Source organism: Monomorium pharaonis, chromosome 9 (genome assembly GCF_013373865.1).
Source record: "Monomorium pharaonis isolate MP-MQ-018 chromosome 9, ASM1337386v2, whole genome shotgun sequence".
NCBI lineage: Eukaryota > Metazoa > Arthropoda > Insecta > Hymenoptera > Formicidae > Monomorium > Monomorium pharaonis.
In genome coordinates this window covers 13,313,996-13,330,279 of record NC_050475.1, presented here as the reverse complement: position 1 = coordinate 13,330,279, position 16,284 = coordinate 13,313,996, and the positions used below count along the sequence as shown (strand labels likewise).

General features: G+C 36.3%; 1 protein-coding gene and 1 long non-coding RNA gene across 2 annotated transcripts in view; one reads left to right on the top strand and one right to left on the bottom strand.

The window, feature by feature from the left end:
* Positions 1-261: 261 nt before the first annotated feature.
* Positions 262-16,284, bottom strand: part of LOC105831992 — a 61,654-nt gene continuing 45,631 nt past the window's right edge. The window contains exon 5 of the mRNA XM_036291787.1: positions 262-1,609. Within this exon, the coding sequence (XP_036147680.1) occupies positions 1,535-1,609 (75 nt within the window). The 3' untranslated portion in view covers positions 262-1,534. The remainder of the gene's footprint in view (positions 1,610-16,284) is intronic.
* Positions 9,883-14,981, top strand: LOC118647258. The gene is made up of 2 exons (XR_004964555.1): positions 9,883-10,084; positions 14,860-14,981. It is a non-coding gene; the product is annotated as an uncharacterized LOC118647258 (long non-coding RNA).

Sequence of the window (16,284 nt, the reverse complement as noted above, 5' to 3'; positions counted from 1 at the left end):
TATTCGTGGGATGTCGGGGTCCTAGGAAATGTTGCGTTAACACCATAATTCTTAGACTTTCACTTACTGTTTACGGCGTAACCCTCGATATGATCTCCGGGTTCCGGTTGGTCACGATCCTCCACAGTCGCCAGGCCGGTTTGACCTCCTCAACCGCCGAGGTTATTGCTCGTCACGTTCCGGTGTCCGCTCGTACGTCGCGATGGAACTGCTCGGAACGCTCGGTGGGAAGGGTGCGTTGCGAATAATGAACGAATGATCTCGTTCGTGTAAACTTAATGCACAATTTATTCGGTATGCTTGATACAACCAGGCTTTCAGTGCCCTTTCTCGCGCGCGCGCGCACACACACACACACACACACGTGTCCTTCACGTGAACAGACGTATACGCTGTTCGATTATATACACCGTTGGTACACGCACGCGATTGTCGCACAGACGGCATAATCGCCCCGTCGCGCCCTGAACGTGTCAGCATTTTGTTACACGCTCGGGTCACCTCGCGATGATCTCGAGTCCTCGCGTCCGCACCGCGTTATCTCGCACTCACGCGCTTCTCGGATCGCGGTTCGACGATCGAGTATCGTTCACTGCCACCGATTATAATTGCCGGCTCGATTGCGTGTTGCCTCTCGCCGTTCGGGGAACTCGCAACTATCTCGATTCGAAGTTCCTTAGTTGTTAATAGCAATCACGGTCACGTCCGCACGCTGTGACTGCCCGAGACAAACTCTCCTCGACCATCATGGCCGTCGTCCTTTCGCCGGTTCGCGTCGGTGTCCCCTCTCTGCGCTCGGTCGCCTCGCTTTGGTCGCCTTGGAGGGGAGGGGGGGGGGGTACGCACCGTAGTTTACCGTATTTACGGACCTTTGCCGCAGTTTTGGATCTCTTGCCGTAGTTACTCGTTCTGTTCGCGTCGCGCTTTCTTCACTTGGTCTTAATCGCGGTCAATCACTTTCGGTCGACGTCGGATCGATCGCATCACCTTGCAACCGTATCGCGGTTGGTCGCAATCTCCTCGCCTTTTTGGCGATTTTTGTGAGATGAAAGTTTCAGGAAAAGAGTCAAAATTAAATTTAAAAAAAGGTGACGGGACTGATCCGTCGACGTTTCTCTTTCACACTTATCTTATTAATACTTAGTATCTACGTGGTTATATATTTGTATATTAGTATTTGTATATACTTAAATCTAAGTGCCCATACAACACACGTAGATGCTAAGAATGTTCGAAGGATATTGCAGCAGTACATTGCGTAAATTCTGACAACATTCGAGATACGTACTACTATTTTTTGAGAACATACTAAGTACATTTCTATTTCCGCCTTTTCTGCTTCGTAGAATATACTGAGAATATTTTGCAGTAAATACAAAGAATATCACTAGAATATCAACGTAGAACCAATGATAAAATATGCACGGTATGTTATGTTAACTGGGCTAGGTTCTGGATAGTTTTTTTAGATTCTTTCTAGCATCTATCTAGAAAAAATGGCTAGTATTAAGCTGTATATGTAACTTTCTAAATCTTAGCCCCTAAACATATAATCTATCCAGGAAGTAGCTATAGTGTTTCTCGCTCTTTTCTGGCCACTGCATAAGACCTAGAATCAAAAGTTAAAATTTTATTTTTATATCTTCTCAATTCTCTTGAAGCTCTATTCAAGGCCCAAGGGACTCTCTTCGAGTGACAAAAATGATACTACACTTTGCTGTTAGGTAAACCTATTGAGCTCACTATACACATCAAGAGACAATTTATTGCTGTGGGTGATTTTCTTTCATAAGATTTTTGGTGTAAATTTTCTTACGAGAAGGAGAAGCGCCGTGCTCTCGCCTAGCAGCGATCTCGCGAACTACTCGCAGCTGCTGCGGAATAATGATATATATATATATATATATATATATATATATATATATATATAATAGATCTTATAACAGTATTCTTAGTATATTATGTACGGTATATATATTTACAGTACGGTAATCAAAATAAAGAAATAATTTCGTTATTTTTGGTAACGTTACATTTTTTAACGCTAAAAAGAAACATTAAAAGATATTTAGATTGCAAAAGTAAATTCTAAGAATGTACGAGAAATAATATACTAATTTAAATATAACAGGTCCGTTCTAATAATATACAAATAACGGCCACGTTCGGAATGGCCACGGGAAATATTGCATGGAGTTCAATTTGTCCACGTTCGAAACGACCACGTCCGAAACGGTCACGTCTAAAATAGCCACGTTCGGAATGGCCACGTTTAAAATTACCACGTTTGTAATGGCCACGTTTGAAACGACCATGTTTGGAATGATTTTTTTCTTGTTTTGCGTGGAAAGTTGCTACCCATGTTGTGCAGAGAATGCTTTGCGCGCACACACACATACGAGCATGCGCGCGCGCACACACAGGGGGTGCAAGGGGAGCGTTCGGCCCCCCCTCCCGCACCCATCCCGTCTAAGTCGTTAACCCAGTGTTTCGACTCGGGTCGGGTTTTTCGCGCATGCGCGACAAGAGTAGCGTGAGTGCAATGCTGTGTCAAATGAAAAGGTTATGGGTGCATAACGGGGTTTTGGCGGGCTACGGCAAATAAATTAAATGAGGTAACTGGTCTTAATGTCATCTATTATCTTATATAAGTAAATAAATAATAAGTAAATCAATATAATTGGATCAATCAATTAATTATAGATTGCAGCGACACAAAAGACATAAAAGGTTATGATGGTTGTGTAATCTTTGACAGGTTGCCATAGATAAATTAAATGAGGTAAATATGTGCAATGTATAACATCTATTACCTCACTAATTAAGTAAATAAAAAGTATAAACGGATTATTAATTACAGGTTGCAGAGACGTAATATATTATGATCTCGTAAGTTTTGGCGAGCGGCGAAAAAGATAAGTCTAAATTAAGTATTATCTATTATTAAGTAAATTAAAAATAAATAAGTATGAATCCAAAGGAAGGAGCCAAAAAACGTAAAGTTAAAGAGTTTCAACAAGTGTAGTTAGATGATAAAAATTTTAAAGAGTGGTTGGTTCCACACTCTACAGTTAATAAAGCTTTATGTACTGTCTGCAACAAAACCATTCACTGTACTAAAACAGATTTAAACAAGCACTCACAGACTGTCAAACACATTAATAATATAAAGTTTCAAAATAAAGAGAATATTAATAATGATAGAGTCTTCGTGTCAGAATCACATAAAAATAAAGTTAAAAAAGCAGAAATAAAATTAGCAGCATTTTTTGCTGAACACAACATTGCCTTTTACCTTGCGGATCACTTAATTTCATTATTAAAAGATATTTTTGATAATTCTAAAATCGCGCAAGATATTTCACTAGCCCACGATAAATGTAAAAATATAGTTACACAAGTAATTGCAAAACGTGAAATACAAGAACTTGTAAAAAAAAATTTTTAATATCTATAGATGAAAGCACTGACATATATTTCCGATACGAAAGTAATGTGTGTTCTTGCAAAATACGTATCACCAATTAATAAAAAAGTAAAAACACAATTTTTAGAATTAGTACCGATGGATGCAACAGATGGTTCGCGAATAAAATATTTCTAATTTTTAAAAATCTTTTAAATGACAAACAAATTCCTTTAAATAATATTGTTGGAATGGCAAGCGATAACGCGTCTGTAATGATTGGTTGTAATAATTCTTTTATGTCACGTTTGAAATTAGAAGTACCGGGTCTTATATCATTAAATTGTATTTGCCATTCAGCTGCGCTTATAGCAAGTAAAGCTTGCGAACAATTACCGCAGTTGTATGAATATTTAATTCGTAGTATTGCAACCTTTGTTAGGAGCGTCCCAGATGCGCACAGTAACAAACGGACACCACCAATCAGGTTGCTGGGTTGGTTAGGGTTAGGATGAATTTATAGAATTTGATTAGTGGTGTCCATTTGTTACTGTGCGCATCTGGGACTTATTCCCTTTGTTTCGGGAAGTGCAAAACAATGCGCAATTTTAAATGAATGTCAAGAATTTTTTAATATGGAAAGAAATAAGATTTTAAAGTTAAGTAATACTAGATGGCTTGTTTTACATAAATATGTTATTAGAGTACTTGAAAATTGAGACGTTTTAAAAAAATATTTTTTTTTAGCAATAGTAGAAGATAAAATTAAAATTTGCAGAAACTATTTTACAATTATTAAACGATGATTCCATAAAAGCCTACTTACTTTTTAAAAAATGTTTATTCAATATTTTTAACATTTTTAATGCCTTCTTTCAATCACGTAAAATTCTTATTCATAAATTATTCGAAATGAGTCAACAATTAATTTGTGAAATTGGACAAAATTTTATGACTTTAGATTCTTTAAAAGATATATTACAACTTTAAATATAGATGATAAACATAATTTGTTAAATGTCAATGATATATATGTAGGACCGGATTGTGAGAGCTTTTTAACAACACTCTCTTCAGAATGCGCATATCAAGTTAAAGTAAATTGTTTCAATTTTTTGTAACAGCAGTTCGGGATATGTTAAAACGATTGCCATACAAAGAAACCATTTTTGAACAATTAACCTTTTTAAATCCGCAAATTGCTTTGTATGATGAAGGTCGAAATAAAATTAAAGATTTGAGTAATATTGCTATGCATATAGGAAATATAGACACAGTAAAATTAGCATACGAGTGGATAATTTTACCATCAATTTACAATAATTTTGAAATATAAAAATTAGCTTGTTTGAACATAGACGACATGTAGCAAAAAATATTAAATTTTAAAGATGCTAATGACGCGAAAATGTTTCCAAATATCGAATTATTGGTTCAAGCAGTTTTATCTTTTCCACATTCAAATGCAGAAGCTGAACGTATTTTCTCAATAGTAACCGACGTAAAAACTAAGAAACGAAATCGTTTATCCCCACACAGCACGGGGAGCTCTCGGGGAGCTCCCGAGGAGTTCACAAAATTTTTCATAAGCTTCATTTAAGCTTCCAAAAAATTCGCACGGAGCTCGCTGGGAACTGCTATGTCCGCTTTTGAGAGCTCCTTGAGAGCTTCATTTGAGCTCGCAGAGAGTTTATAAGTCATGTTTTAAGAGCTCCCTGCGAGCTTAAAAGTAATTCCCGGGAAGCTTTTATACAAGCTTCCTGAGAGCTTCATCTAAGCTCGAAAGGAGTTCAGAAATTATGTTTTAAGAGCTCCCTGCAAGCTTCAAAATAATTTTCAAGAAATTTCTATATAAGCTTTCCGGGAGCTCTTATGTCCGCTTTTGGGAGCTCCCTGAGAGCTTAGATGAAGCTATCAGGGAGCTTATATAGAAGCTTCACGGGAATTATTTTGAAGCTCGCAAGGAGTTCTTAAAACATTATTTCTGAACTCCCTGCGAGCTTAAATAAAGCTCTCAGGGAGCTCTCAAAAGCGGACATAGGAGCTGCCGAAAAAAATTTTATTTTTATATTTTCTCAATTTTCGGAAACTCTCTCTGAGTTGCGAAGGCTCACGAACTCTCTTCGTGTAACAAAAACAATATATACTACACTTTGCTGCTAGTGAAGTACTAACTGCTAGGTAAGCCGCGAGTGATGGTTTTTTCTTATAAGCCTTTTGGAGTAAATTTTCTCACGAGAAGGAGCGCCGTGCCTTCGCCTAATGGCGATCTTGCGAACTACTCGCGGCTATATGACTATACATGCAGTACATTAATTTATCCGATATGTTCAATCTTTAGGAGTTTGTTTTGTCGAATTTTGTAAACTTCTTGAAAACTCAGCAAAACGAACTTCCTGGGAGCTTGTTTTGTCGAATTTTGTAAGGTTCTCGGAAACTCAGCAAAACGAACTCCCTGGGAGCTTGTTTTGTCGAATTTTATAAGCTCCTCAGGAGCTCAGCAAAATGAACTCCCTGGGAACTTAATCGGAGGCTTTGTGCTGTATGGGTCTGTAGAGACTATTAATGCAATTTGCATAACGTGATCAAGTTTTCAAGCTGACGATATTAACTGCATAAATTTTAAAGTTGATTTAGAACATTTAAATTTACATAATCCGCAAAATTTATATGAAAGAAAGTATAAGTCTGGTTTGTAATAGATAGTACTTTTCAATCATTTTATTTTTTATTTATTATATTGCACATCTGTTATGTTCTCTTTAATTTTATTTTATGTTTATATTTTATTTATATCTTTTTTATTTTAACTAAATTACTCGTCTAACCACAAAATATTTTAAAATTACATGCTTTTTTTAAAATTATTAATTATAAATTTGTTTCTTAATAACTTTGTTTCTTTTCAGAATATTTGTTTTATTTGCATATAGTTTATGTATATTACATATAGTTTATGTGTATATATATATATATATATATATATATATATATATACATATAAAACTTAACTTTTATTTTTCAGATTTTAAATACATATTTCAATTAAGTTTTCAGATTCTAAATATTTCAATTAGGTTTATAAATTTACTGTATGTAAAATTTTATTTTTAAATAAATCTGTGATTTGTTTCTTTTTTTCTGATTTTAATCTGTGACATTATTTGTGATTTCTTGTTTTTTATAAAATATTTTATAAAATTAAAATTAAAATTGTAGTTTTTTGTATGAATATTGGTACGGTTTTTGGCAGTTTTCCTTACCCTTGCAACGAATGTTGATATTCTTCGAGATTCTGCCAAATAAAATTTTTGTTATTATAAAAATCTTCGTTTAAATAATCTTCATTACCCACTTTCCTTTTATTTAGCTTATATTTTTATTTTTATTATGTATACACTACAAAATTTGATTTATTTAAAATTTATATAGTACTATTAAAAACTTTTAATAATAATATATGATAATAATAATATTTAATACAAACTTAGCAGAATGATTGAGTAATAAACTCGATGGTACCTTTTTGTGTCCGAAATTAGTACGTCATTGATGTTTGTTCAGTTGCGCATGCGCAAAAAACCCGACCCGAGTCGAAACACTGTGTTAACCCATGTGCATTGTACTGGAAGTTATGTAAAATATACGTGGCCATTTCGAACGTGGCCGTATCGAACGTGGCCGTTCCGAACGTGGCCATTTTGGACGTGGCCGTTTCAGACGTGGTCGTTTCGAACGTGGGCAAATTGAACTCCGTGCAATATTTCTCGTAGCCATTCCGAACGTGGCCGTTTCAAACGTGGCCATTTCGAACGTGGCCATTTCGGACGCTCCCATACACTTACCACTAAGGTAAAATGTTTGTACGCTTAATTAAGTATTATCAATGAGAGTATAGATATGTATATATATGTATTTAGTGAAACATAAGATTGAAAATACACGTTAAAAATAAATTTTTTTTTGAACTTTTTTAGGTTTAAAACTTTTTAAAATTACGGTTAGAAATCTAAAAGTACGGTAAGTATCCTCGCACTTGTGTTAATCATGTTAGAATGGCTATCAAAAGTAAATAAATGAAAGAATTTTATTTCGTTTTATGATTAAGATTCCTTTTTCAAAATAAATCAAAATTTTGTGTTAATTACAGTTAGTATACTTTCTAGGGTAAATGCTTTGATTCTATATTTAATTTTACGGTTCATGTTTGCTGTGTTTACACGTATATATACATATGTGTGTAACTTACGTCTAATTTTATATTGAGTGAGTCCCAGATGCGCACAGTAATAAACGGACACAGCAGGCTGAGTGAAACGGACACAGTAACAAATGGACACAGATCAAACAGACACAGTAGCGAATGCGCACAGACCAAATGCGCACAGTCGTAAACCTATGTGCAAAGAATGCTTTGGGCGCGCGCGCGCGCGCGCGAGCGCACACACACACACACCGGAGGGGGGGGGGTGCAAGGAGAGCTTCGCCCTCCCTCCCGCACCCACCCCGTCGGTAGGGGTGCCCTGAGTCACAACCCATGTGGTAAGTTTGTTGGTTACTGTGTCCGTTCGGTCTGTGCGCATTTGTTACTGTGTCCGTTTGGTCTGTGTCTGTTTGTTACTGTGTCCGTTTCATTCAGCCTGCTGTGTCCGTTTATTATTGTGCGCATCTGGGACGCTTCCCTTATATCTAGTGTTATGTTTCTGTTTAATATTTACATTTGTTTGTCTTTCTGTTTCAGGTATGCTGTCTCTGTTTCCAGATGTCCGCCTGCCTCGATGTGCTAGGCTATGGTTTATCCGTTCTCTCGTTTTCTTCGTTGACAAATGTTTGTCTCGCTCGCACCGGCTCACAGCTGTCGCCGCTTGTCGCCCCTTTGCTCGCGTTGTCTTGGTCTGTTCTTCTTATTACCGAGACGTTGATTGTCTTGGTCTCGATTACCTTCGCCTTCGGAGCGAATTTTTTGACCTTGCCGCGTTTATATGTCTCTGGTCGTCTCAGAAACCTGCCGTCGATCTTCTTGCTTTTTCTCAACGGTCTTTCTGGCTTACGTCTTGAGGTTCCGTGAGTGGATTTTGGTCTCTTCGAGTTTTTGTTCGGTTCGGAGTTGTTGTCCTCCTCCTCACTCGATAAAATCCTCTTTCTTTTACGCGCTTACTGATCTCTTTACGCTTGTTGCCCTATGTCACTTCCTCGTCTTCTGACACATCGTAACACTTTGCCTGGGTTACCTCGGTTTCTTCTTGTCTTGATGCCTCAGTTTGTTACTTTGGGTATTACACCCGTTTCTGCCGCTCGATCGGGTTCCGTCGGAAAGAATTGTTTGGCTATTATCGTACCGTTTTTGTACATTAACAGTACGTGAAACTCGATGTTCTCATTCTCCTCCGTCATTGGATGTCTGGTGGTATGCGTCAGTAATCGTAGTCTCGCCAAGTCCTCTCCGCTGGGTTTTTTAAGATCTAATTTTACCTCGTTCGATGCGTTTCGAGATTATGGTCTATTGCTTTATTGTATTTTTCTCTTGTCTCCTCGTCCGCACGTTGAAGCTCCTTCCTCGGTGTGGGTTGTGTTCGCTGGCTGAATTGCCGCGTAAACGATTTAATCGTCGCTATGCGACTTTGAATTTTCTCGACGTTGTTGTCTTTTAGCACCTGTGTGAATACCTTCCTGGTTTCTTCCTCCTCTTTCGGCAAGTCCAGGAAATTTGAATATTCCATCTTTTTTTCGTGTAGCGCTTCAATCAAAATCGCTATAATCTCCTCGCAGTCCTCGTGAATTCGGCTTTGCGTCAGGTTCGACGGTCGCGCTGAGACTGACTCGCCGGGTACGTTTGGTTCGTCGTTGTCACGCTTGATCGCGCTCTTGTCGCTGTGCGATGCATCGGTAATTTGAACGCTTGTCTTTACTTCGGTCTCCCGGTGCTGTACTTCGTTGTGTTTACCCTCAATGTTCTTTAGGTATTTGCTTGATTCTGCGATAATCTTCGATATGATTTCATTCGCTTGTGATTTTTGCTGTCGTCCTCGCTGTCCACCTATGATCATAGATTCTTCCTTTTCGTCAGAAGTGATTCTGGGGAGTGGATATAATTTTCCGACGTTCGAAATGGCAACGTTCGAAATGGTCACGTTCGGAATAGCCACGTGAAACATTGCACGGAGTTCAATTTGCCCACGTTCGGAACGGCCACGTTCGAAATGGCCACGTTCGGAATGACCACGTTCGGAGTAGCCACGTTCGGAATGGCTACGTTCGAAATGGCCACGTTCGTAATGACCACGTTCAAATTGGCCACGTTCAAAGTGGCCATGTTTGGAATGATTTTTTTCTTGTTTGCGTGGAAAGTTGCAAACCCATGTTGTGCAAAAAATGCGCGCGCGCGCGCGCACGCACGCACGCACGCACGCACGCACGCACACACACACACACACACACACACACACACACACACACACACACACACACACACACACACACACACACACACACACACACACACACACACACACACACACCCTCCCGTCTAAGGGTGCGTTCGGGGAGCTCACTATTAGCGCTACGTAGCACTACCGCTGTTCGCGGAGACGCTGGATAGCGCTATCAAAATTATGATGACGTCACTGTCCGTAGCGTTTGACGTCATAAACGCGCGCTATCCATGCTACTGCTTCAGAGGTAGTGGATGGATAGTGCATGGATAGCGTTTGGCTCAATCCCCACCATTGTTTGTTTAAACATCACGTGCTATCTCTCTTTTAAGGTTAGAGAAAATTTATGCGTGATCTTGAAAGAAGAAAATAAGAAATTGTTTATATGTCCTAATGAAAATATTTAATTAAAAATCTCTCTTCATTGAGAGAGAGAGAGAGAGAGAGAGAGAGAGAGAGAGAGATCTGTTTCATTAAAATTTATTAAATTTATTAAAATATATTAAAATTTCTTAATATGTACTCATTTAAATTTGTTAAAATTTTTTAAAATTCATAAAATTTATTTTATTACATTGTTATTTATAATATAAATAAATTTTATAAATTTTAATAAATGTTAAATATTAATTTTTAATAAATTTTAATGAATTTTAATGCATTTTAATTAATCTTAATAAAAAAAAGGGATCAAATAAAAGTTTCTGTGAAATATTTCATTAATATATTTCTATCAAGGTGATCAAGACTGGATCTTTGAGTTTAATATTATTTTTCATCAAAATATGTATATAATATATACTATTTTGATTCATTACACTGCATGTACTGTTTGTCTTAAAATGCAATCCTTTTCTGTACCAATTGCAAATATGTAAACGACTTAAGTATTATTATTATCAATTAAATTGATAACGTAATCATATATTATTTTAAAATTTTAGTTTAAATAATTAATGCAATTCAAGAGCGACAGTATACGACATGGTGCAAAAGAACATAAATTTACATAAAAAAATTATATTAGGCATAAAGCTTCAAACATATAATATTATGTAAAATAAATATTATAAATTAATTAATTAATTTGATTTTGAATTAAGATAGAAAAATGGAACAAAATAAAAATTTATAGAAAATTGTTTAAATTATTTTATTTTATTACATATAAAGAGTAATATATAGGACTTATTAATTATTATTTAATTTATTTAAAAATTAAAAAATTAATTTAATAAGATCGTAAATAACTTTAATAATTTTTATTTTGTGAACTTTAATAATTTCAATTTCCATTGAAAAATTTAATTGTTTAATAATCATTTTATTATTATTAAAATATTTAATAAAAAATAAATATAAATAAATAAGTATTATATATATATTATATATATTAAAAAAAATTATAATAAATATAAGTAACATAGTTAACATAAACAATTATTAATATATATATATATATATAAATATTTTGTTAATATTGCTGGCAGTGGCTAACCAACTGCGCAACTGCGTTTGCTATGCTATAGCTGTTCATGGAACTCGCTATCACTATCGCGCTATTGGCTCCACGAACAGTTCAGATAGCGTTAACGTTTGTAGCGTTAATAGTGTCTCCCCGAACGTACCCTAAGTCGCTAACTTATGTGCATTGTACTGGAAATTTTGTAAAACACGTGCAATTGGTGGCCAAGTGCCAGTCACTTCTGCTAGGGTGATACTTTCGGGAGAAATTCTGGTTTTCCCTTTTAACTTCCCTTTTAACTGTTGTACCCCTTTTAACTTTCCCTTTTAACTGTTGTATCCCTCGTTAGGAGTACGTTAGGGATCGCTGCCAGAGATCTCGCAAGGAGGATATTTAGTCACTCACACCGTTATTCGTTTTGAACACTTTCATTATATTGTATGTTTTACAGTGTGCGATTAGATCACGACCCCGCAAGGCAGAGTGTCGCGTCTATGAGTGCATTGTCCACGACCCCGCAAAGCAAAGTGTCGTGGTTGTATTTATTACAATGTTTTGTGTCGGCGATACATGACCCCGCAAAGCAGAGTGCTGTGTGTTATCTCGGATTGTCGACTTCTGATTGACCCATCCCTCACTTTCTTTCGGCGGTTTATATATCCGTTAATTCGGTAGTTGGATCGAGAGAAGGGGAGGATTGCGTGAGGGTGTAAATCGGTCAGTATTCCAAAATCTTGCTTAAACAGCAAGTGCTGTCTAAGGAGCATTGCGCTAATTGTCGAGCGGATTGCGCGGAATCTCGCGCAATGCGCTCGATGCTGACTGCTGCAGCTGACCGAATTAAGTCATTGGTGCTACATCGGTACTCTCTCTATTAAACCTTCTCTAATCCCCCTCTCTCTCATCGTCTTTATCAAAATTCCTCTATCTACCGAATTAAATGCCGCCTTCAAATCTACGAATAATGCTACTAATTTTCCACCTTTTTTGTCTACACTTCTATTTACTAAGTAGTTTAATACATAAATATTATCTATTGTCCCTCTCTTATTCCTAAAGCCTGCCTGATTTTCTGGGATTATTCCCTTTTCCTCAATCTCCTCATTTAACCTCTCTGCTAAAATTTTTGCGTATACCTTATATAGCGTGGGCATTAATGTTATTCCCCTATACTTCGTCACCTGCTTCCCCTCTCCTTTTTTAACAATCGGTACCACTACTCCCTCCTTCCATTTCTCTGGCCATTCATCTCTCTTCCATACCCTATTCAAAAATTCCACTATACACTCCTCTAACCTTCCTCCCCCCATCTCCATACCTCATTCGGAATTCCATCTAATCCACCCGCTTTTCCTAATTTTAATTTATTCACTACTTTTCTTACTTTCTCCTTGCCAATAACCTGTTCCTCCTAATTTAATACTAATATAATTGGTCTTTTTGCAGTGACTGCTTATTACACCATGAACTATGACAATAATATAAAAACATGAGCAGATGATAATAAATGCAACGTTCCTATTGGAGAATCCAACAGAAATATTACGGAAGTTGCCGAATATCAAATAAGTTCAACCTTAAGAACATCTTCGTCAAGATGATCTTGAATCAAATAAGATTTACCTGAGCTTACTTGATTTACAATCTTCTTCGTGAAGATCATCTTATTTCATGACTACGAAATCTATTGTTCTTAAGATGGTCTTGATTGAATAAGACCGACTTGACCAAGATCATTTTAAGTGCTGACCTGAGACTCGACTATGAATACGGGCCTATGTAATCCCATTTCAGTATTTTAAGTGCAAAATATGTAATATATATAATTCAACATTCTTATTTTTTCCTTTTTTATGCCAAAATATGTACATCCTTTTGCACACACTAATTTCAGAAAAAGTCTAATTTCAGACAAAAACAAATAATAGTTTGCTTACGCTTAAAATTAATTCAAAGATCTTTTCTGGGATTAGCATGTACAAAAAAATATATACCGTAACATATACAAGAATAATTATAGTTATGTAACAATAATAAGAGGCCATATTACTGTTGTCACGTTCTGATTTTAATGTCCGTTTTGGGTCAATACATTTAAGTAATTTACCCGGAACTGGACAAGTTTGTGAGAAAATTAATTTTTACCAAAAAGATAACGAATTTTATAAATTTGATAACGAAGATTTGTTTTCTTGATATTTATAAAATAAGGAAAGTTAATTTCAAAATCAATCCTGATGAGTTTATATTTAATTTGTTCTTTAGGTTTTTTAGAAGATTGAATTAAAAGTTTATCTAATTCAGTAATTAATATCAAAGGATTACGACTTGAGATTATTGCTTGATTTATTTGATATCTCAAACTTTTAATTTGTAACGAGCCATTCCTTCGCCGCCGTTAAGGCACATTGTTATCAGGCCGTTACCCTCCTACCTCGCGTAGTCCCCTCCGCTTATCTTGTTTCCCCGTACGTCTCCGCTCCTCTTGTCACCAAACGGGGGCTATAAAAGCCCTCCGCTGGTGATAAAAGAGCAGATTTCCTCGGTCTAGCGAACTGAGCCGACCGATCCTCTCAGTGAATTAAACTAAGACTCTTAGTGCACGAATTGAGTGCCGACATAATCTCAGCCCGGCTTCCTTGCCAGCGCGCACTAAGCGCTTTCTCGCGCCACATACTGATCACCGCCCCGCTCGCCACCCGGATTCCGGTACGTGCACTGAGCGACCGATCCTAACACCGTACACGGGGACCCCGTATTGAGGGGAAACCGGCGCCGCGGAGAATCATCCACGCGGGATGATTCTCGATAACAACAGCTGATTGCCGTCACAGCTGATGGTTGTAGCTACCGAGCCAAGCTCCGTACCGCGCAGCTGCGCATCGCCGCGACCAATCAGAGCGCCGCGCCCGACCGACTCAGCAAAAGAGAACGCCGCGCCGCACCGCGTAACCGCGACTGTAGTATCGCAGCCAATCCGGCTACCGCCGCGACCGACACGAGCGCCGCCTCGCACCGCACAGCCGTAGCTGTACCGCCACGAGCACCGCGTACTTCGAACCGACCGCCTTCGCCAATCGGCGTACCGACCGATCGACGCACGGGCCGTACGCCTGCCGCAGCCAATCCGGCGTCGAAACACCACGCGCACATGCGCACCGCGATACAGATCGCCAATGTTACGCTTATGCGCCTCGCATACTAGCCTTAAGGATTGTATATATTGTGTGCTTTCCAGCAAGACACAGTGTAACACAGTGTCCATTAGTGTGAGAAAGAACATGTCAGTGTGTCTCGCTCACACTAGTGGACACTGTGTTACACTGTGTCTTACTGGAAAGCACACATTAGCAGAGGGGCCATTGTAAATAGTAGTTAGGTTTAGATTATAATAAATATCATAGTATTAGGGTGCGTTCGGGGAGCTCACTATTAGCGCTACGTAGCACTACCGCTGTTCGCCGAGACGCTGGATAGCGCTATCAAAATTATGATGACGTCACTGTCCGTAGCGTTTGACGTCATAAACGCGCGCTATCCATGCTACTGCTTCAGAGGTAGTGCATGGATAGCGTTTGGCTCAACCATCCCCACCATTGTCTGTTTAAACATCACGTGCTATCTCTCTTTTAAGGTTAGAGAAAATTTATGCGTGATCTTGAAAGAAGAAAATAAAAAATTGTTTATATGTTCTAATGAAAATATTTAATTAAAAATCTCTCTTCATTGTGAGAGAAAGAGAGAGAGAGAGAGATCTGTTTCATTAAAATTTATTAAATTTATTAAAATATATTAAAATTTCTTAATATATACTCATTTAAATTTGTTAAAATTTCTTAAAATTCATAAAATTTATTTTATTACATTGTTATTTATTATATAAATAAATTTTATAAATTTTAATAAATGTTAAATATTAATTTTTAATAAATTTTAATAAATTTTAATGAATTTTAATGCATTTTAATAAATCTTAATAAATAATAAAAAGGGATCAAATAAAAAAGTTTTTGTGAAATATTTCATTAATATATTTTTATCAAGGTGATCAAGACTGGATCTTTGAGTTTAATATTATTTTTCATCAAAATATGTATAATAATATATACTATTTTGATTCATTAGACTGCATGTACTATTTGTCTTGAAATGCAATCCTTTTCTGTACCAATTGCAAATATGTAAACGACTTAAGTATTATTATTATCAATTAAATTGATAACGTAATCATATATTATTTTAAAATTTTAGTTTAAATAATTAATGCAATTCAAGAGCGACAGTATACGACATGGTGCAAAAGAACATAAATTTACATAAAAAAATTATATTAGGCATAAAGCTTCAAACATATAATATTATGTAAAATAAATATTATAAATTAATTAATTAATTTGATTTTGAATTAAGATAGAAAAATGGAACAAAATAAAAATTTATAGGAAATTGTTTAAATTATTTTATTTTATTACATATAAAATAATTTTAATTAAAGAGTAATATATAGGACTTATTAATTATTATTTAATTTATTTAAAAATTAAAAAATTTATTTAATAAGATCGTAAATAATTTTAATAATTTTTATTTTATGAACTTCAATAATTTCAATTTCCATTGAAAAATTTAATTGTTTAATAATCATTTTATAATTATTAAAATATTGAATATAAAATAAATATAAACAAATAAGTATCATATATATAAAGAAAAAAAAATAAATATACTAAGTAACATAGTTAACATAAATAATTATTAATATATATATAAACATTTTGTTAATATTGCTGGCAGTGGCTAATCAACTGCCCAACAGCGTTTGCTACGCTATAGCTGTTCACGAAACTCGCTATCACTACCGCGCTATTGGCTCCACGAACAGTTCAGATAGCGTTAGCGTTTGTAGCGTTAATAGTGTCTCCCCGAACGCACCTTTAAGCATATATCTTTTGCCTTCGTTATTCACTCAACCGGCCCGACGC